General features: G+C 43.8%; 1 protein-coding gene across 2 annotated transcripts in view; it reads right to left on the bottom strand.

Annotated features, from left to right (window-relative positions):
• Positions 1 to 21,359, bottom strand: part of CDYL (chromodomain Y like) — a 207,985-nt gene that overhangs the window by 81,247 nt on the left and 105,379 nt on the right. The window contains exon 2 of one of the 2 annotated variants that reach the window (XM_081054736.1): positions 20,258 to 20,936. In XM_081054736.1, the coding sequence (XP_080910862.1) occupies positions 20,258 to 20,936 (679 nt within the window). The remainder of the gene's footprint in view (positions 1 to 20,257; positions 20,937 to 21,359) is intronic. The other variant, XM_081054737.1, reaches the window with a different exon arrangement.

Here is a 21,359-nt window from a genome sequence, read left to right as displayed (position 1 = left end):
TTTACAATGCTCATGATGAAATTTATTACCCTAAAAAGTTTATTGCCTGACATTAGTGACATAAATTTATCTTCTCTCTTATATACTTGCTTCCTCTCTCTTTCTTGATGGGTTCCTTTAAAAGATTTTCCTTTCTCTCTTGTGGAACACAAATGTTTTTAAATGGAATGTTTTCAGATGACGGAGAACACAACCTCATGGTTCGGGGCCAGGAGGAGAGGCGTGTCCAGAATCCTAACTGCTCACGCGTGCCTTAACTCTCTACCTCTGCGCATGGGCATGGAAATTCCAGTCCATATCTAGTCTAAGCCTAGAACCCTGTGTGGGTTAATCAGGTAAGCAGAACCCAGCAAAGAGCATCTGACAGACACAGAATGTGACCACGTGCTGAGAGCTGACCTAAATTAAGCATCACAGCATACTTCTATGTGGACATAAATAGAAAGCTGCTGGTTGGAGGATATATAGTGGGTCAAAATGCCAAAGGACAATGCGTGGGCTACTGGTGGACGTGACTGGAATTAAAGTTTCATTTTTTTATGGGTGGAGGTGAGAAACTGATGACAGACTGTGGTAAACTCACAGGTCAGGCACTGTCTTTTAGACAGTACTGTACACACTTGACCCTTGAACAACATGGGTTTGAACTGCATGGATCCACTCACATGTGGATGTTTTTCAATAAATACGTACAGTATTATAAATGTATTTTCTCTTCCTTACGATTTTAACATTTTCTTTTCTCTAGCTCCCTTTATTATAAGAATACAGTATATGATACATAGAACATACAAAATATGTGTTAATGAACTATTATCAGTATGGCTTCCAGTCAAAAGCAGGCTATTTGTAGGTAAGTTTACAGCGAGTCAAAAGTTACACGTGGGTTTTCGACTGCACAGGGGGTTGGCGCCCATAATCACTGTGCTGTACAAGGGTCAATTTGAAAGTAGAGGGTTTTATTGCTTAAGAAAAGAAGCTCGGCGGGCGGAGGATGAAGGCCAGCTGACCATAATTCCAGGGTGTGCCATTCACAGTGACAACCACAGTGAGAGAAGCTTCTCAAGTTTGTGCGGAAATGGACCACAGCAAAAGACAATACTAAAAAGCTGCCTCCAGGGTTCTGATGACTACTGTCTTAAATAGCTAGCTTAACCTGCAAAGCTATTAGGTTGGTGCAAAAGTAATTGCGGTTTTTGTAATCATTAACCCTTTAAACCGCAATTACTTTTACACCAACCTAATAAAAGACTAATAAGAAAACTAGATTGAAATTAATTATCACCTAAAGCAAGTTTCTAAAACAAACACCTAGCTTTAGTTTACATTACTGTTTCTCAAACTAGGGCCCAAGGACATCTACCCTAAGCCTACGAGGTGATGAAGTCCCACGCTTTCACCCTAGTGATCATTTACAAGGACTGATGACATGCGTGGAGTTTTCTGGTCCTTTTCCGCCAGCTTTAATCACCTTCAGCTGGTACTGAGCCTGCCTTCTCTGACCACCACTGAGGAGTGGCACATCCATCTCTGCCACTGGGCCAAGTACGCACAGCGTGCAGCCAGGACCATGAAGTTCCAGCGGAGCAGGGGAAGTATTTTGTCAAGGGTACTCCAAAGGATTGGCCTTTAAAGGGGTCCCAACACGGTGCATACTGAAGAATGGTGGCCCATGAGCCCCCTAAGAGCAGGCAAGGCGTTTATGTGTCTTTTTAGTTATGGACACCTAGCAGGGTGGAAGGGAACACAGAACTCAAGGCAGAGCAAACCACAGAATTGACTATTCACCTTACAAAGACATTTTGGTTTAAAATGAAAATCACATGCTGAAAAGCAAAGGATCAACAGAGAACATTTAATCTAATACATCCTTTTATAGGTAAGGAAAAAAAGCTTCTCAAAGGTCAAGATAGAACACTGAGCACAATAAACTCAAAATATAAAGCAAAAACCGAAAAGCCACACTTGCTAAGTTACATAAATACAGTATTAAAAAAGCCAGTAATTTTAAAATCCATTTTTGAGCATCTAAGACTACTTCAAAACTGTATTAAAGCCAAACTCTGTTCAACAGTCAGCTCTTCTTTTAATGTTTCCACAGATCAAGGAAACAAGACACCCAAAGTACAGTGGCTTTTTCTGCATTTCCAACAGGTCCCTTGCTTTCCGTAGCACAGCTTTGTGACATCCTGTCCCTCCAGTAATGCAGCTCTCAGGGGGCACCCATCAGACCTATAACAGCTCAGCTTCTAATGTGGACTCGTTACACAGTAATGTGTACAACTCTGAAGAGTGTGACAAAGTGCCACCCTAGGCTGTCACAGGGTTACACAGATGACAGAATCAAGAAAACCCAGTGTGCAACTTGCTCATTAAATGCATATTAGAAAATCCCTCATGAAAACTGGATTACTCTGCAAGTGGAACATTTACCAGGGCAACTACTCTTTCTCCAAACCAAACCAAACCAAACCAAACCAAACCAAACCAAACCAAACCAAACCAAACCAAAACACAGATCAGATGGAGACCATCCTTACACCACTCCTCGTCTGTGGCACTTTTGTCCCATCGAGTGAGGTTTATCTGAAAACCCGAAGCACAAAAGTCAATCCTGCGACGGGAAAAGGGAGAATGTTTTTTACTTTCCCTTTGAAGTCCATAAAATAGCTTGCATCCCAGGAATCAGAAATGCTGCATCCAAAGCACACTCTGTAGATGCTCCACATTCCAAGGCTGGTGTGGCCTGCCCCACTTGGTGCTTTCCCTCCAGCCTTTCCCCTTGTACTGCCCAAGTACAGACACAGGCGGCGATGCTGGCAGAGCTGTCACAACTCTGTCACACAGTCGTGAAACAGCGTCACCTTTCATAATCATGTTGAGAACATTACGTTGTTTTCTCAGTATTCCTGCAAAATCAAGATGTCATTTAAATTTAACCTGTAGAGGTAATGCCAAGTATATAGGAAAGAGCTACCAAGTTTTGCTGAAAGTGTTACCCCAAAAAGAAAATGCTACAATTATAATTCTAATACGCAACACATAATTTGAAACTGTTACCAGCAAGATGAAAATAATCTCTGCCCAGTTTAAAAGCTTCAGGTAATAACATGTCTTACATTTCATAAAAGTCACAGCATACATTTTTCACAAAAGTCACAGCATACATGACAGGCAGTTTCACTTACTGGATAAAATGCAAACCCGCTCTCCATTACCAACATAAGACAATCAGAATTGTGGGCACAGCTCCTCACATACCACATCATGTTACTATTTGACTATAGGATTTAATTAGAACCAAGTTTTGTTTTTGTTTTTTAAGGCTCCAGCCACTGCAGAGACATAGGAATTCCGACGATAATTAGTTAACACTAGAAAGGGTCCTGTGAAACTGGAGATGGAAGACCCTTAACTGTTAAGGGGTCCAACACGTAAGCAGCCAGCACTGGGGGAGCAAGAGCTTCTACACGTGAAATGTGGTTCAGGTCTCCACATCCTTCAACTCTCACCCAGACAGAGCCATGGCTTCATTTAATTCTCAAAAACAAATGACTTCTCCCTTCATAGTTCAAAATAATTCAGCAGTTCATTCACCCTTTTCCACAGATTGCTTCTAAATACATGCCTCCTGCTAGTATTAGGCATGGCCGCAGAAAAGGCACTGCCTGAGGTACTGCTCCCGCTGCTCTCCTTGGTGACAGAAGATGTCTTTCAAAATCAGCTGAGCAGTTCAGGAGACAACCCAGGTTTGTCCCACGGGAGAGGCAATGTTCACACGCACATCACATCCCACGTATTCAGGCCTGTGACTGATACTCACCTGGGGACGCTAAGCTGTCAGAAGCCAAAGAAGACAGTCTGTTAGGTCAACCAGGAATCCTTGGTGGTTTCATCACAACATATCAGTAATATTCTAAACCAAGTCTTCAGGGGGTTGGAGAGGACAGAACCCAATAGCAAACTCATGTTAGTATCCTAATCATCTAACCCAGTTTCAGTAAGACTGTGATACACAACCATTTTTATAACCATGCTAATGGGTTTACTATTTGCTCATCCCACTTTTACTTTTGAAATTCGGGTTAATACCTGGGATGGGTTGTGGGAGTTGCATCTTGGGCTGGCTAGGTATAGGGAAGATGTTGAAGAAAATTTGCCTTCATTGGTTGATGTGAGCTTTGGTCTAGTAGCTTTTATCTGTTCCTGTATGTGAGGGACTTCTGTGCTGTGATCAGGGATTGAATAAATTTCCTCTTTGGTCTCATCCTCCCGAGCAGGGGAGATGTGAGATGAGGTTTTCTGTTTGGTCTCATTCTCTCCAGTAGGGGAGATATGAGATGATGTTTACTGTTCTGTCCACGTTGTGAGGTGATGGTTAGCTTAGGGTTAAAGAAATTTTTGATCAGGGGTTGAGAGAATTCCCTCTTTGTTGTTTCGCCCACACCAGCAGATGAAGAAGTAGCTAAGTTATATCAGGACGTGACAGGCACGTTGCCAGGCTTTGGAAGACCTTGGGCTGATGGTCCCAAGCAAGAACAGATGATATTGCTTGTCTGGATGAATTGGCCCTTCAGCCAGATGGGCAACATTCTTATCAGTAACTGCTGGACCCTCCCGGAACTGGCCATTCCCGGAGGGGGAGGCAGGAACAAGAAACTTGGCTCTAAGGTACATCTGAGAAAAATATATAAGGCAGACCTCAGTTGACAGTGCAATTATTATTATTTCATCATTTGGTCATTTGTCATTGGTGATTTCTCATCATTCTAACATTTTGAAGCCCTCCAGCAACATGCAACTTACACCAGGGATGTCCTGACTTCCAGCCACCAACCTGGTGAGGGCTGGCTGGTTCCTGGCCCCTCCCTCCAGTGTTGTTCCCCATGGTTAGCCTTCTTGAGAACTTGTTAGCATCTAGAAAACTTGTGTGCAGCTTGCAGTTTCAGAAGACTTCCTAACCTCCAAGAACAACAGCAGCAGCAATGACAACAGCAGCAACATTCTTCAGATTGTTAACACCTTGAAAACTTACATGTAGCTTGCAGCGTATAACATCAGAAGACGCCTTGACTTCTAACAACAACGCCAACAGCCCCAGCATTCTTGGGAACTAGCAAGCAGCGCTGTGGGAGACGCCTGAGTTTCTCTCAGCTGCAGACCTGACAAGGTTTGGATTTATGACTTTTCCAGTGCTGTTCTCCCCTAGTTTGGTGAGCTTTTGACATCTACTGTAATAGTTACTATCCCAGAGAGCTCATTACTGCTTTTGGATACTCCTTACTGATGTTATTTGTGTATTTAGCCAAGTGATGTTTGATCAATAGTAAACATGTGTTGGGATCTCTTAAACTTATATGTATGTGTACTCCTCTGACATGACATTGTTATCAATGTAGTTTAGTCTTAACCACCTTTACTTTCTGTCATTAGCACATTCTATTGTCTTTGTCTTTTGCTATTGCAAATTGCTAACTAAATTGATTAGATATTAAATAAATAACTTCATTAGCCCCATTCTAGCATGTGCCCATCCTTCTCCTTTCCCCTGCTCGTCATTATACTTGGGCAGCAGTTAAGTCCTTAAAGCTGAGAACGGAGGGACTCACGCTGACGGACGGGTGCTAACACAGGCACTGAGGGGACCTGCTAGTGATTAAACGTCTATGTCAGTGCTGGACTTTGTGACTTTTCTCAGCACAGAGGTGGGGGAGATGCACACAATACACAGCTGCATTCCAAGTGGCTACTTAAGTACAACCTGCAGTCGTATGACGACCTACAAAGTAATTCACGTCGTCTTTTCTCCTGACAGCATACTCCCTTCCCCTTGCCATCCATACATAAATAAGAACTTAAATTGCAGGCAGAAGTTAAAGATGACTATGGTTGAGATAAATGGATAGAAGGGGTTATTTTAAAGTATTCTGAGAAAGAACCTGGTACACTTCCACTAAAAAATAAAATGAAGCACAAACAATTCTTAAGAAGCAGGTGCACCTTGCGCTTCTCGGTCGTGGAGTGGCCTCCCAAGGTCTCCTCTGCAAATGGACACCGTGGTGGCCTCGCGCTCCTGTCCCTGCCACGTGATTGGGCCGAGGCCGGTACGGGGTCGCCCCCGAGGTTTCCACCAGCCCATAGGCGGGAGCAGGGCAGCTATCCCCTCCACGGCTCGCTCGTGACCCCCATGACAACCACCGGTGCTGCCTGTCACTTCCAGTAACAGCTCCTGTGGAGGTGCCGAGTACCCTGGGGAAGCCATCACCGACCACTTCGGTCTCCCCAGGGCTGACCAGGGTCACTGGTGGGCGAGCTGCTTTTTCAGGAAGTCCACTGTCCCATTCGTGGCCACAGTGCTGGAGTCCCCAGAGCGCTTGCAATCCCCCAGGCCTCCAGCAGCATGATCACCTGTGACCTGGCTCGGGAAGCCACAAGGAAGCAGCCTGGTGGCCAGCCCAGCAAAGCCAAGGCCGGGTCCAATCCTGAGTGGCCACCACCAGCCACCAGACTTCGGGAGGTGCTAGGCTCTTTGGAGCCCTCCATCCCCACCCCATGCCACCCCATCAACTAGGCATGCTGCGGCAAGCAGCAGCAGTTCTTTTATACCAAAATGGAACTGAGAAATCCTCATCCTTTACTATCCAGGCCACACGTGAGCCTCCTGACAGCCTGTAACCGTGCGCCTTGCAAATGGCAGAGAAACAAAAAGCCAGCAAACACAAACACAAAAACAAAACAAAGTTCTTTCTTAATATTTCATCTTTTAAATGTTTCGGCAGATCCTATTTATGGTCCTAGATTGAGAGGCAATTGCATTAGATCCTTATCACTGGGGGAGATGGGTGTTTACTAGATGTGAGTGATTCCTTTTTTTATGGAAATAGTTTTACCTCATTAGATGTCATCACTTCAGCAAGAGTAAGTCTGCACAAGGATTAGTTTATTATAATCTCACCAACAGACTGCTCTTGCCTTAAGGAATGCTGCTGCTAGCCCCAGGGCTGAATTTTCAACAGTCCTGGCCAGGAGTGTGGGATGGCTCCACCCGTTCTGAACCATCCCCCCCTGACTCACAGGAAGGCAGTGTTACCAAAGCAGCTAGCTACTCTCACTGTCAACCACAGTGCCTGCCATCCCAATGCACCTCTCCAGTCAGAGACAAGGGCACGTTCCTGAACCTCTGTCCTACCAGGCTATGAGCCCCAACACGTCAGGGGCTATATTTTACTGAGCTCTGAAATCTCAGCATCCAGCACTGAGACTGGCACAAGGTAAATGTTCACTAAGTGTATGATGAAGAGGCATGGAACTTCCAGACACTTCCCCGTGCACAGAGGTGGCTGATTGTTGGTGTATGGCATGGAACACATACAATCAGAAACTAAAAGCAAGGTTTAAAACACGCCTTAAAACCAGAGGAGAAACCATTTCAGGAACCGAGACAGCTTGAAGCCAAGTGACAATCAAGCACAGCCCACTGGAGTTGCAGAGGCCAAAGCCGTGGAAGGTGGGAGCAATGAGGTGAGCCAAGTCCCCACTGGAAGCAGACTCCTTGGGAGAAAGCAAATAGAAGCCTTCTCCTCCCCTTAGTGCCCAGATAATGGCTAGCAGCTGTGCACATTTTACAGTTGGATGAGTTCTCTTTTATCATTGGATTTATTTGTTGAAGTTGAATTAATTCTTTACTAGATTTTGCCCAGATAAAACAATATTGTACTAATTTTCAATAAAAGGGTAATTATGAAAATACGTGTTAAGATGAACTATGAAAGGAGAATTTGCTTTTAACTCACGCCACACATTTAGGGGTCGTCTACCATGAGGCAGGTCGTAGAAACACTAGGATGAAAGTCTCGGTTCTTACCCTGAAGACGTGCCCTGCACACTGGGGATCCAGTTGTGAGAGGGCGGTGTCGACCCCACGTAAAGGTATGTGCAAGGAGAGCAGGGGCCTGGGCCCAGGAGCATAGCCTGATGACTCAATGCTTTGGAAGAAGGCCCTGGTGCGTAGGCAGCAAGGAGAGTGGCATCGGGCAGCTAGAGCCCCACGTGGTGGCCCCCCGAACCAGCGTCAGCTCCGATAGGGTTCCCTTGCTGGCCCAGTGCACCAAACAAATATCCTTCTGTGTATGGGTGCCACTTAAGGGGTGCAGGACAACAGACAAAGGCAATGGGAAAGAAACGCTGTCTCAGCCGTAGCACCCTGTTCCTAGAAACCTCCATGCCATGAGAGCCAAGTGGAGGAAGAAATGAATGCACGGCAGAGAAGCACAAGAACGGTGAGGCAGAGGCCCAAGTAAACCACTAGCCTGAACACCTGTGGAAGCCACAGGAGAGGAAGTGAGGGAAGCCCGCGGCCAGGACACTGGGACGAAGCCTGGGACTGCACGCCTGCTGCAGAGGACCTCCCAGTGCATCTGGAACACCCATGGCCACTGATCACTGTGACCACTGCTGAGAGACCCACCTTGCTCATGCAAAAACAGTGCCTTTTGGCCCTCTGGCCTGGACCTGCGACATTTTAGACTAGTTTTGTTCTCGGTTATGGCTGAATGTAACACATGTACAATAAATCATCTCTTCTGCTGTTTTAGCTGAAGAAAAAAATGAAAGAAACAGCCAGAGAGATAAATGATGAACCAAAAATAGCAGTGTTCCAGAAGCAAGAATTCAAAAATAAAGATGAAAACAAGTGTTGGTGAGCATGTGGAGAAACTGGAACCCTGGCTGGGAGTATAAAATGACACAGCTGTTATGGAAAACAGTACGGAGGTTCCTCAAAAATATTAGACATAGAACTACCACGTGACCCAGCCATTCTACTTCTGGGTACTTATCGAAAAGCATTCAAAGCAAGATCTCAAAGAGATATCTGTATGCCCATATTCACTGCAGCATTATTCACAGCAGCCAAGAGGTGGATGAAGCCCAAGTGTCCATCGATGGATGAATGGATTAAAAAAACATGGCATATATATACCATAAAATATTATGCAGCCTTAAAAAGGAAGGAAATCCTGTCCTATGCTACAACATGGATGAACCTCAAGGACATTCGCTAAGTGAAACAAGCCAGTCACAAAAGGACAAATACTGCATAATTCTACTCATTCAAGGTATCTAAAATACTCAAAATCATAGAAACAAAGTAGAACAGTGGTTGCCAAGGGTGGGGCAGGGAGGACACCAGTGTTTACTGGGCACAGAGCGTCAGCTTTGTAAAATGAGAAGGTTCTGGAGATCTGTTGCACAACAAAGTGAACATACTTAACATTCTGAATTACAGATTTCAAATGTGTAAGACGGTAAACTTAATGTTTATGTGTTTATTAACATAGTTAAAAATGAAAACAAAAACAAAAACATAGTGAATCAAAATAAATGTGGCAGGGAGTGACCCATTCTAAAGAAGGCTAAAGCACCAAATTCAGTAACTGAGAGGTGACCTGCGGCCCGGGTACTGAATGCCTGGAGGGTGCCAGAACAGGAGCCAGACTGAAGACGGAGTGCGAAAGGAAGAGAACAAGCACCTGGGGATCACTTAGCTGTATGGCCTAAAAGAAAGTGAAAATCAAGATGGAAACAAGATTTTTAATAACAATAGAACCATGAGGAAAAGGGGCTAATGAATTTTAATCCCTTCACTTCTTTCAGCCTCGTGCTCCTTACTTCCCAGTACCAGCTGCCGTAACCAGCTACAGAGGGATGTAAGGAAGCTAGCACACTGCAAGGACACAATCAACACCACCACTAAGGTTAGAGATGAGGGTGCCACGGCTTCCATTTGGAGGCTGAGTCCTCTAAGGTGACAGTTACAACTGGGGTTGGGAATGAAGGAATGCTGAAATAGGCCCAAGAGGCTGGTCAATCAGGAACAGGGAAGGAGAAAGAGTCAGAACACAGGCCTCAACCAGGAAGGCTCTTCTTGTGGGGCTGGACGAGACTGCCTCTCACCGCCCTGGCCCTGCCCCAGGCCTGGAAGCGCTGCTAGATGGGCACTCCTCCAGTCGCAGAGGGCAGAGGGAAGGGGGACGTTGCAGGAGGTTTCCCATTTCAGTGAGGCCAGGAAGGTGGATGGGAAATCCTCCTTCAGGAGGTTGAGAATGCTGGGGAATTTGATAAAGACACACCTGTGTGTAAACGCTACAGGTGCACTACTAAGTCCGGGGCAGGGGGGCAGAAGTGAAGGGGGAGGAAGCCAACCCAACTGTGAAAAATTACAGGAAAAGAATTCAGGGCTTTGTTAGAGGCTGTAGCTTGGGGATAACAATGAGGAAATGCACAGCATCACACACTGAGGTCATTTCCTTCTCCAGATGACCAGGAGCCCAAGGCAGTGGAAAGGCTCCACTGCTCTGAAACACATTGACAGTGAGCTCTAAGGTGAGTAAGTCTGGGTGAGGGTCAGAGTTATTATCTATAAAGGTGCCTCTTGGATGCTGTCACACAAGAAAAATCATTCACTGATATTTTGAAAAGATTTTCTGCGCCACTAACCTACAGGTGTTTTCTTCAGTTTTTCCAGTTCAAAGAACTACCTATCATCATTCCATATTTGTATACAAGCTTGCTCTGGCTCTTACTGAATTGAAACTGCATTGACAACTTCTCGCAACCACCCCAACAAATCTTCTGTTTCTTTTTACTCTTATTCTTTTTAGAAGACAAACACTAGTAATGAAAGTAGAAGTGACAGAAATTCCTCCAACAATTCATTCATTGCCATACAAATGTTAATTAAGCACCAATTACATATAAACAATTGGACTAGACAATGTAAAAGATTCTCAAGAAGATTAAAATGTTTGCCAAAGTGCTTTCCCAGTTTTCCATGTACTGAGTTTGTTCATCCATTCTGGATCTTTCTCTGCATCTTTTCCACCAGATTTTACTTTCTCAGAGACTCTTCTAGGAAATTAGCTCTCATCCCTCCAGTCCAGGTGTCTAAGCCACTTTGGTTAAGACTTCTTCACCCTAAATAAAAGCACCTTGGAGAATCTGATTTAGTGTCTCCTTTCAAGAGGTTTCTGATAAACTGAGTTTTAAAATAGCCTTTGTTCATTTGTAATTAAAAATGTGACAGACTTGCAAAAGGTGACATATTAAATTAGGAGATAAATGCAGCACTTAGCTCCCCCTCTCCCCACAAATAAGACTGTAAGAACTATGAATGGAAGAGCACCACATTTAGATTCAAAAATCGAAAGTGAAAAGATAAACAGAGTTCAATCTCATGGTGAGCAATATCCAGTGCACAAGTATAAAGGGAGAGGAGGATTACGTCCAGTGTGAGAGGACCACAGAAAAGCTGAAACATGACGTTAACTGAAATAATTATCCAAACTATTAATATTTAATACTCACAATGTTCTGTAATTTAGGTAAGTTGTACTGTACTTTAGATGTACTTGTTAACTTCAATTGGGTCAAGACTATTGACAGCAGTTGCTATTTCCATTTCTATTGTTAACAGCTCTGATTTCCCTTGGGGAACCAGTTTAGATGAAGTTAATGTCTCACCCCTTGGAAGTTCCGGGAAAGACTGTTTTCTGCCTGTTTTGCAGAGAGGTTAAAATTCCTGCTAGAACTGCTGACAGCACCTTGCTTCTATGAGGGAAGGGTTTGCCTGAATGAAGCAAGAGCCCAGGAGTGGGGAGAGCCACTTTTTGTTTGTTTAAGTCAGATGCCATTTTTGTTTGTTTAAGTCACTTTGAGTTCAGTTTCATTCACGACAGACAGAATAAAAGTCTCAACTAATACAGTGCCATCAATATTGTGAATTATGCTTATGAATAAAAAGGCCCTTGTCAACACTGTAATACAGAATAACTAAACAGAAGTCAGGAGTAGGTTCTAACGTGGACCCTATTCTCTCACCAACTCCGCTGAGTGACTGTTATCTAATCACATTCTCTTTCACTTACAAAATAAGCCTTCTCTGAAACAGGGAGAAGGATGTTGAAGGGACTTGAAACAAAACAAAGGCAACAGAATAACATGCTCACAACTCAGACCGAAGGGCCTGCCTGTACTTTGTGTATGTGTGTGTGTGTGTGTGTGTGTCTTGCTCTCACCCCCAAAACACAGGCTGTAAATGGAGGAATATTCTAGAAGGCCAGTAGCGTGCTGCAGATTACAGCAGTAAAAATGGGAATACAGAAGGCAAGCAGAATTTGTAACAGGTGTCCAGTCCCCACTGCTAGGCAGCAACAAAAAGGAATTTCACTTAAATACGATTTTCTTTCCTCTGCCCTTGCACCAGTGTAAGAGGAGCTGGAACTTGAAGTCAGACAGAGTCCCCTTAGACATAGGACCCAAGGAATCCAAATTCCTTTTAAATTATAAAACTCCAATAAAATATACTTTGGTATATTCAAAACTGAGCAGGAACCATAAAATTAATGCAAATTAATGTGAAGTTTTCTGCTGTAAATCCCTTACGGCGGAGATGAGATAGCTCTGTTCATTCTGACCCTGGCATGGAAGTATCGGTCCTTGAGTAGTGCCAGGAGGGCCGAAGATCACTGCCTTCTCCTGAAACGCTCCCTTTTAGCAGTTTGCACACTGTAGCTCACACAGGAAGAGCTCAGTGTGGTCCCCGGGCGAAGGTTCCATGCACATTCACGAAGGATTCACATTTTGAAAAAGTTACACTATCCCCCATTAAAAAAAAAGGCAAAGGATCTATAAAGGGAATTAACAGAAAAAGAAATGCAAACAGCCAAATACAACCTGTGAAAAGACAGTTTTCATGTTTTAAAATTAAAACAATGAGACACAAGTTTTCTACCTTCTCATCTGGCAGACATGTAAAAGTTGAAGAACAAGTAAACGGGCACTCTCAACCTTACAGCTTGTTTAAAAGAGCAATTTGGCAGCATCTATCAAAATTGTAACCAATTACAGCCCTGGCACTTTACTCTTGTTTACAAAAGCAAGTCTCTAAGTAACTCAAACAATTCAGGAAAAAGTAACTCAAACAATTCAGGAAAAAAGTGTATATGCACGTTATGTGTGTATGTATGTGAGTGTGTATAAATATACACACATGGGGCCGGCAGAAGACAGGAAAAAGTAAATGAGGTAAAATGTAAGCTACTAATGAATGTGGATAAAGAGTATATGGGTTATTCTTGCACTTGTCTTGCAATTGCTCTGTAAGTTTGAAGTCATATCAAAATATCAAAAATCAAATTTAAAGTTTCAAAAGAAGTGAGGCAGAGATTTGAGTCTTAAAATGGAAATTCTCTAAGACATGATGATAAATGAAAAGGGCAAATGCCCGAACAATTTATGTAGTATGATTCCATTTCAGAGAGTATAAATACACAGAAGATCTGAAATGACACGTTAAACTATTAATGTTCCCTCTGGGGAAGGAAATGGTATTCTGAGGGGAAGAGGTAATGGCAAACTTTCCTATTTCAGTCAATGTACTTCTAAATTACTTGCGTAATGATTCGCAGAATTTATGGATTATTTGCACTAAATACAGAGGTATGTTAGCATTCCTGCCACTGTAACATCAATAAAATATACAGTTGACCTTTGAACACTGAGGTGGTTTGGGGCACCAACTCCTGCACAAAAATCTACATCTAACTTTTGACTCCCTAAAGACTTAACTACTAACAGCCAGTTGACCAGAAGCCTTATCAATAACATACTCATAAACAGTTAACACATGTTGTATGTTATATATGTATTAGTGTATTCTTACAGTCCAGTAAGCTAGAGAAAAGGAAATGTTAAGAATCATAAAAGAGAGAAAACACGTTACAGTACTGTACTGGATAGATACTGTAAGTTACGTCAGCTGTCCACAAGTTGAATCGTCTCTCAGTTACTACACCAATAGTCTTATATGATACAAAACACTGTATATGTTACATGTGTTACTAACACTAGACATCAAAAGTAAAAAGAATGTGAAAAAGAAATTCGTATTTATAGGTATTGTGATTCATGCATTGATAACAAAGCAGAAGCAGTAAGATCGTGTTATGGTAGCCTAATGTAATCAATACGATTAAATTTCCAGTTTACCTATTGAAAAAATATCCATATGTAAGTGGACCCGCACAGTTCAAACCTGTGTTGTTCAGAGGTCACCTATATTTATTTATGAGGAAAAACTCAATGTTTACAGCTGTGGTTCTCACCTAATGGATACACCCAGACACAGGTCCCTTGTGGGAATGTGGGTGTGCAGGCAGGAACCAGGGACACTGATTTGTCACTATGCCTGAGGCCATCACTAGCAAGGGCAGGACCAGGAATGTTAAACCAGGAAGTGTCCAGGCCCAAATGCCACAGGCTGAGAAACAGACACTAAATCTCCGATGGCAGGTTTATATGATGTGTTCATACACTACATAGCCACAGTCTTTTAGGAGAATGAAACAGAGCTATTTGTGTGACTATGAAAATATATCCAAGATGTATCCATAAAATTAAAAACAAAAAACAAACAAAATAAAAAACTAAGTTGAACCACACAAGTATGAGCCCATTGATATATATAAAAGACGTGCATGTATATCCAATTTCTGGAAGGAAAAAACTTAGTAGTGGTTATCTCTGGAGAGTAGGAGGAAGTGGAGCTTGTAGAAATGGGAGTTACTTTTCTTTTTTCTTTGAGATGTTTTAAACATTTTCTAATGTTTTCCTGCTATTTAATTATTAAAATATTTATTTAAAACAATACAAATACCTGGAGACAATTTTAAATCAAGATACGCTAAGGCTAAACAATCTCATGAGAGAACAGGAACTAAATGTACTTAACTCTAAGAATTTAAAATATCCTAGAACAAAAATGTAACTGTACTTGGTCTATGAAGCCACTTAATACAACACGGTATGGTAGCTGTTGAACTTCAGTGAACCTCAGAGCCACTGGGTAGGCTTGTTACACAGTCTGCCAGGCCCACTGAGACTGCAGGTCAGGAGGTGTGAGTGGGGCCTGCGGTGTATATGTCCCCAGATGCTGCTGATGCTGTTGGCTTGGGTACCACACTTTGAGAACCATAGGTAGGGGGTAAAAAAAAGTGGAAACGAAAAGTAAAAACGAATCAATCAATCACAAGGGCTCTAAAATGGGCTCAGTGGGTGAACAGCAAGCCAAGTCCTAATGGTCCTTGAACAGATCACGAAGCCCTGGAACTGTGTGTGTGTGTGTGGGGGGGGGTCTCCCCGAGGGAGCACAGCACAGAGCTCAGCAGTCAGGCATGGACTCCAGAGCCTACAATGGCTCCTCCTGCTGGGACTTAACGATGGCCAAGAGCTGGCTGGTTCTTCAGATTTACTTCACTTTTACATAAAATAGGAGGTCTGATTACAAAAGGCAAGCTGATACCTTAGTGAAAACTTGTTTTAATGCTCTGGAAAGGTTTTAAAGTTAATAAGTAGTTGTCAAGTTAGACAGAAGTGGGAAATGGAAATAATGAAAAATTCTAGGACTGTGCACTTAGATGTGTAAGTGTCCACTTTAAAGAAACGCAAACTGGAATTAGTAGATGATGCTTTATGGTTGTGCTTCAAACAAACTGAACTCCAATCAGATCCATACTCCAAAAAAAGGGGGCTGGGCTTTTCAAAAAAGTGGCGAATGAAATACCCCTTTTAAAGGTCCTGGCTCTACATCAATGACTGGCACATAACTGCACATTTCAGTTTTGAAATAAACGCCCTGGGGGTGACCAAGCCTTTAAGGGACTGCTGCCATCCGAAAAAAAGCACCTTCTCCAGGGGGCTCGCTGCGTGAAACAGCACTAGAATCTGGAGCACACCCAGGTGCTAGGCCCGCTGAGCTCACCTCCAGGGAGGAACGAGGAAGTTTACTCTGGGCAATGACATCATTCAGCCCGAGGCTACCTAGTGAACGCTTAGGAAGCGGGTGGATGGAGGTTGTCCATTTGCTTTCCTCAAAGGTTTACTCCACTTGGGTTTACTTTTAGCTTCTGTGATCTTTCCATGTGTAAGGAGGTTTGTTCCTTTTGAGATAATACATGTGGAAGCCTCTAACACAGGGCTTGATATACAGGAGGTGCCAACAAATGTCTGTTGGTTTCAAATTTCAATCTTTTTTGATCAAACCCTCACATACATACGCATTACATAGCCTGGCTTCAAATGTCCTCTCTTCTCAAGTAGACATGTCCTGCTGCGGCCATGCTGAACACCACGCCCTCTGGGCACTGGTCTCCTGGCTTCCTAACCTTCTTTGGGGTGAAATTCTAATTCCAGCACCTAACTAATAAATGGGCCTCTTCCTAGACGAGGCTGCTGATCTGACACTTTACCTTCCCTGATCATCACAAACAAGGCAGACAGATCATCTGTTTTCAATTCTTACTGAGAGGAATTTATACTCCAGCTCCTTCCTCAGAAGGAACCACATTTTCCTGAACAATTTCTTCTGGGACCTTCCTTCGTTTGAAAGGCTCATAGGATGGGAAGCAGGTGGTCACATGTTAAGGTCATTTCCTGAGTCATTTTCCTCCCGAATCCGTTGGCTTTGACTTAGGATCCAGCAGCCAACTCTATAGGATAACACTGGTAAGGTTTGGGCCTTATTTTCAAAAAGTTTAATAGCATTTTCTCAAATGTTATGCTTGTTGAATGACCAATTATAGATTTGAATTCACGAGAGAACAAAGTAAGATAATCCAGTTTTTAAAAGAGATCGTTTCTTTTGTAGGATTAATTCATTAGGCAATTAAAAGAGCAAGAAAACATCATCAGGGTATTAATAAAGAACAGACATAAGACTGCTGTATTGCCTAAATTTTAAATTTTCTCCTATTTCTCAGCAAAGCAATATATTCATCTTTTAAACCTTTTTTTCATACTAAAACAGTTAAAAACTAAACACACATATGGTTATTCTATAAAAGTAATCATGTGTGTGTTAAAATTCTCCAGAAACATTTTTTTTGATTAACAGATATTTAAATATCTGTTGTGTTTGGTGGCAAAAATATCCCTCACACTCGATTAATGTTTTGAAGAGGAGATGGTTCATTTTCCAATGATACCATATCTGCTTCAATTAGTTTTAGAAAATGAATTAGTTTTCTTACATAGCTTTAAAATTAATATAGAAAGTAAAAACAGACAACTGCTTTAAAAATGTCCTAGTGAGGACCAACAGCCTAACACGGTTTCAGTACTGAGTGTCTTCATTCCGGAAAGATACACCTGAGAGGAGTAAGAGGTTTTCTGGAATGTTTCCATGCTTCTGGCCCACATGCCTCGTCATTCAATAGCACGCCCCCCTCACCCCAGCCCACCGTTTAGTGTGCCCCAGTGATGGGGCTACAAAGACTCATTACCATCCTTGCCTTTAGAAAGCACTGGAATCACTCCTTCCACAAACATTTGCAGAGCACCTACTATGCGCAGGCACCCCTCTGGAAACAGTAAGATTTAGCCTTGTTGAAACAAACCCATCCTTGGAGCTTGCATTCCAGTCGAGGAAACAACAAAAGCATCTTTCTGCAAAGGGAAAGGATGAGGGCAGCAGAAGCACAAAGCATTTGGTAGGTGGCCAGTTACCTAAGACACTTCCTAACGCCACCACATTTCTTTAAACTGCAGGCTCCTGTAGCCGGAGGTGCTGGTTCTTTTCCTTCTTAATCTCTCTGTCAGCCTGACGTGGATTAGTACTAGGGGATGTCACTCACCACGGTCCTGAACACGTTCCCAGGGGCTGCTATGCTTCCTCTCATCTAAGTGGAGAGTATACAGGACTCAAGGCCAGCAGACAAAGGCAGTCACGGGGGCCTTGGAAATACAGGCTTACTCCACTCCCCATCTACCTAACTCCATAGCACAAGATAAAATACTTTACGATTTTATGCTTGCACGTCCCTTGTGGTTTTAACCAAAGCCACCCTATGGACATTAAAAAATTTTTTTGAAATGGGAAGAGTAATAAAAAAAGGAAGTCACTTATTTAAATGGAAGTCATTACCGCCGTTAAATACAAAACTGAAGGCATAAGTGTGACAAAAGAATGCAGAAACTTACTTACGAGTCAAAAAGGTTTTGAAAATCGTGCCCCTCGCCCCCTAAAAAGGTAGGTACATCCGAGTACTTTTGTACACAAAGTGGAACCACAGATGTGCTGAAGCCTTTTGTGTCCCCTTGCCCACCCCACCTTACTGCCCCAGGGTTATGACTTCCTAGAGCAGAGGTTAGCAAACTTCTTCCTAAAGAGCCAGACTGTCAATTTTTCCAGCTCTGCAGGCTATACAAGTTTCTGTCACAATGACTCAACTCTGTCCTTGTAGCTGGAAAGCAGCCACAGTCCGTAAGTGAATGAATGGTCAAGGCTGTGTTCCAATAAAACCTGATTTATGAACACAGAAATATGAATTTCTTATATTTTCGCGTGTTAATGAAATCTCGTCTTATTTCAAACATTAGAAAACGTAAACCCCCCCTTAGCTTGCAGGCCTTACGGAACCAGATGGGGGGCTGGGTTTGGCCCACAGGCTACATAATTTGCCCCCGAGTGGCAGTGTGGGTCCAGGCCTTGTTTGTAGCACCAGGCCCAGCACAGGGCCTGGCTTGAAATAATCAATCAATAAATAGGTACTTGTCTAGTGGAGGCAACAAGCAATGTTGAGAAGAAGATGGGAGTAGTCGGTAAGAAATGTTCTGATCCCACCTCTGCTTTCAGTTCTGAGTGAATACTGGACTCGACTTCCCTGTGTGCAGAACAGCGCGTGTTACTAGATTTATAGTCCCTTCTACCTGTGAACCGCTATGGTCCTTCATTTACGACAAGGTAGGAGAAAAGTGTACCCATGAGCAGGGCATCAATACGGAAAGCCAGCTATGTACAGGAGCTCACACAGGTGAGGGGGCAACGTGTGGGGTACGGGCAGAGGAGCAGCATTTGGGTAAAGCAAGTATCCAGAAGATGGCAACTTACTGCCCAAAGGGAAGGCCGTACTTCAGCTGAGGTCGCTCTGCACAGCTGCAGGCCTAAGCCAGAGCCTGCAGGATGCACCACAGCCAGATGGTTAGTGTCTCAGGTGAATATTTTTCTTCAGAGGGAAACAACTCCCCCAAACAAACCACCATCATTTTATTGTTTTATGTTAGTGTAGTAAGCATTAGTTGACGGACACACACAGAGACAATTACAAAACTGCAACACAGAGAGCAAGGAGACCATAGGGCAGGCAGGCTCAGAGCTGATGAGGTGAACGAGAAGCAGGGTAGGCACGCTGCTCCTGGCTTTGGGGACAGAGGGGCCAGCAGGAGTGCTGACACTTGCAAGAGGGGCAGGTGAGGGCGAGCAGACACGCTCAGGAGCACACCTCTAACTAAGGTGATGGTGTGCCATGACACCGGCCACTAGGCGTCCCCTCCAGTCGGAGAATGTATGGGAGCTATCAAAAGGCAGGAAGCAGGGAGAGCAATCCAAAAGCCATGGCAGGTAGGAAATCAGCGGGCCTAGAGCGAGGGACGGCGACTGGTGCTAACAAAATCCATACAAACTGGTGGCTGGCGAGGCATGGAGCGGTGAGGGAAAGGAAGCTGCCCGCGCTAATTCCCAAGTGTGCTGTCCCAGGAGATGCAAGGCCATGACACAACCAACTAGGCTGCGGAATCCAGGAGCAGGGGTGAAAACAAAACAGAAAATACCACCCATATGGAACGGACTCCCACTCTGAAAAAGGGACAATGGGATCCGAACAACTGACTATTTGCAGAGTAACAAATCCAAGTCCCAAAGGCTCTACTAGGTGAACTTACCTCATTGAAAGGCATTTGTTACTTAAATGGGTTAGCAAAATAAGGATGATGACTTCTAATCAATACTGGTCACAGAAAATTCGGATGGATTCTCAACATGAGACTCAGTATCTAAGATGTCTAAAGGCAGGTGGCTTCAGAAAGAAACTTCCTATAAAACACACTAACCATAACCTATGTAGAGTGGGACGTGGTTTCTATCACGTGAACGTGGTAGTACCATTGTGGGTGGCAAATTAAATAGAGAGGGCTAGTGCTGACTTAAGAGATAAATCCCAAAGGCTCCAAGAAAGGAGAAGCTGGCGAAATCTCTCAGAGCTTACAGCTGACGACCGTTGGGAACAGACTGCAGGTTCCCTGCCACCCCTCCTCCCCCAGAGGACCGACGCAGAGGAAGGAGCACCCACAACCCTGAGAAGCCACCAGGCATGCGAAGGACCAATCCGTGGCCATCCACGGAGACAACGCCCACGGAGCCACTCACCTGGACACTCACCTTTCCCGTTAACGGCTAACCCCGTGGCCATGGCTGCAGTCACGGGGCCAGGCACCTGAGGCACTAGTGGGTGTATTCGGGGCCTGCTCCCCATTCTCGCTCGCTCTGCACCAGGGCCCAGTAAAGCTCCAACAGGCTTTTCGGCTGTCACTTCTGGTGCGACCGTGTCCTCCTGAGCCTGCTCAACAGGGTCCAGTTTCTCGGGGCTCTCACTCTGAAAGCCGTCCACTGCGGTCCTGCTCTTAATGGGACTCTTAGGCACAAGGATCTTTATACCTGATTTTGCGAGGTCCATATTCTTCCGGTTTGAGAGAGATGGAGCTGTGTTTTTCCTGAACTTCTGGCTGGCAGCAAATAACTGACTGTTTTTGGACTCGTGGTCTTTGCCAATCACTAGTGATTTGGGAGAGGTCTTAGAAAAGTTGCTGTTGGTGGATCTGGAAATCTGTTTCCTAGCATTGTTTGGGGAGGTCCTATTTGTTCTGGTTAATGTGCTTTCCTTCTGCTTTTCAGTGTGGTGCCTATTAAAATCATGAATGTACTCCTCACAGTTCACAAGATGCTGTTCTGGTTCCCAAGTGTCGTCCTCGCTCTCATAGCCTTTCCACCGAACCAAATATTCTGTCTTCCCTTTTTTGTTTTTCCTTTTGTCAACAATCCTTTCAACCTGTTTATAAAAGAAAGTAAAAAAGTATAAATAACTTAAAAAAATACAAGTTTAATAACAAAACATCAAAATAATAAAAACCACAATAAATAATGAAAATGATCTTCTCTTCCCCCAGCCAAATAATCTGAAAATAGAACAGTAACAGAACATTTGGGATTTTAGCGATTTCCTTGAAATTAAGTCAAACAAAATGCTAACATGTTAGGTTCACAGTGTATGAATGTGCATTAAGTAGGGTATGTTTTTGTGATTCCAAGGGGGCTCTTGTCTTATTTTCACATTAACCCGACCACCTGAGCTGGCTTCCACGGTCATCCCCTGCCCTGTGCCTCGCCATCTTTGGGTTACCAGGAGCAGACACTCAAGCAAGGCTCGGGTGTGGTAAGTGCAGCAGGCTACGCAGGGCTGAGAGCCTCCTGA

The sequence above is a fragment of the Rhinolophus hipposideros genome (genome assembly GCF_964194185.1).
Source record: "Rhinolophus hipposideros genome assembly, chromosome: 8".
NCBI classification, from domain to species: domain Eukaryota; kingdom Metazoa; phylum Chordata; class Mammalia; order Chiroptera; family Rhinolophidae; genus Rhinolophus; species Rhinolophus hipposideros.
The sequence above is the reverse complement of the archived record's forward strand: the minus strand, read 5'-3'. Positions and strand labels throughout refer to the sequence as shown.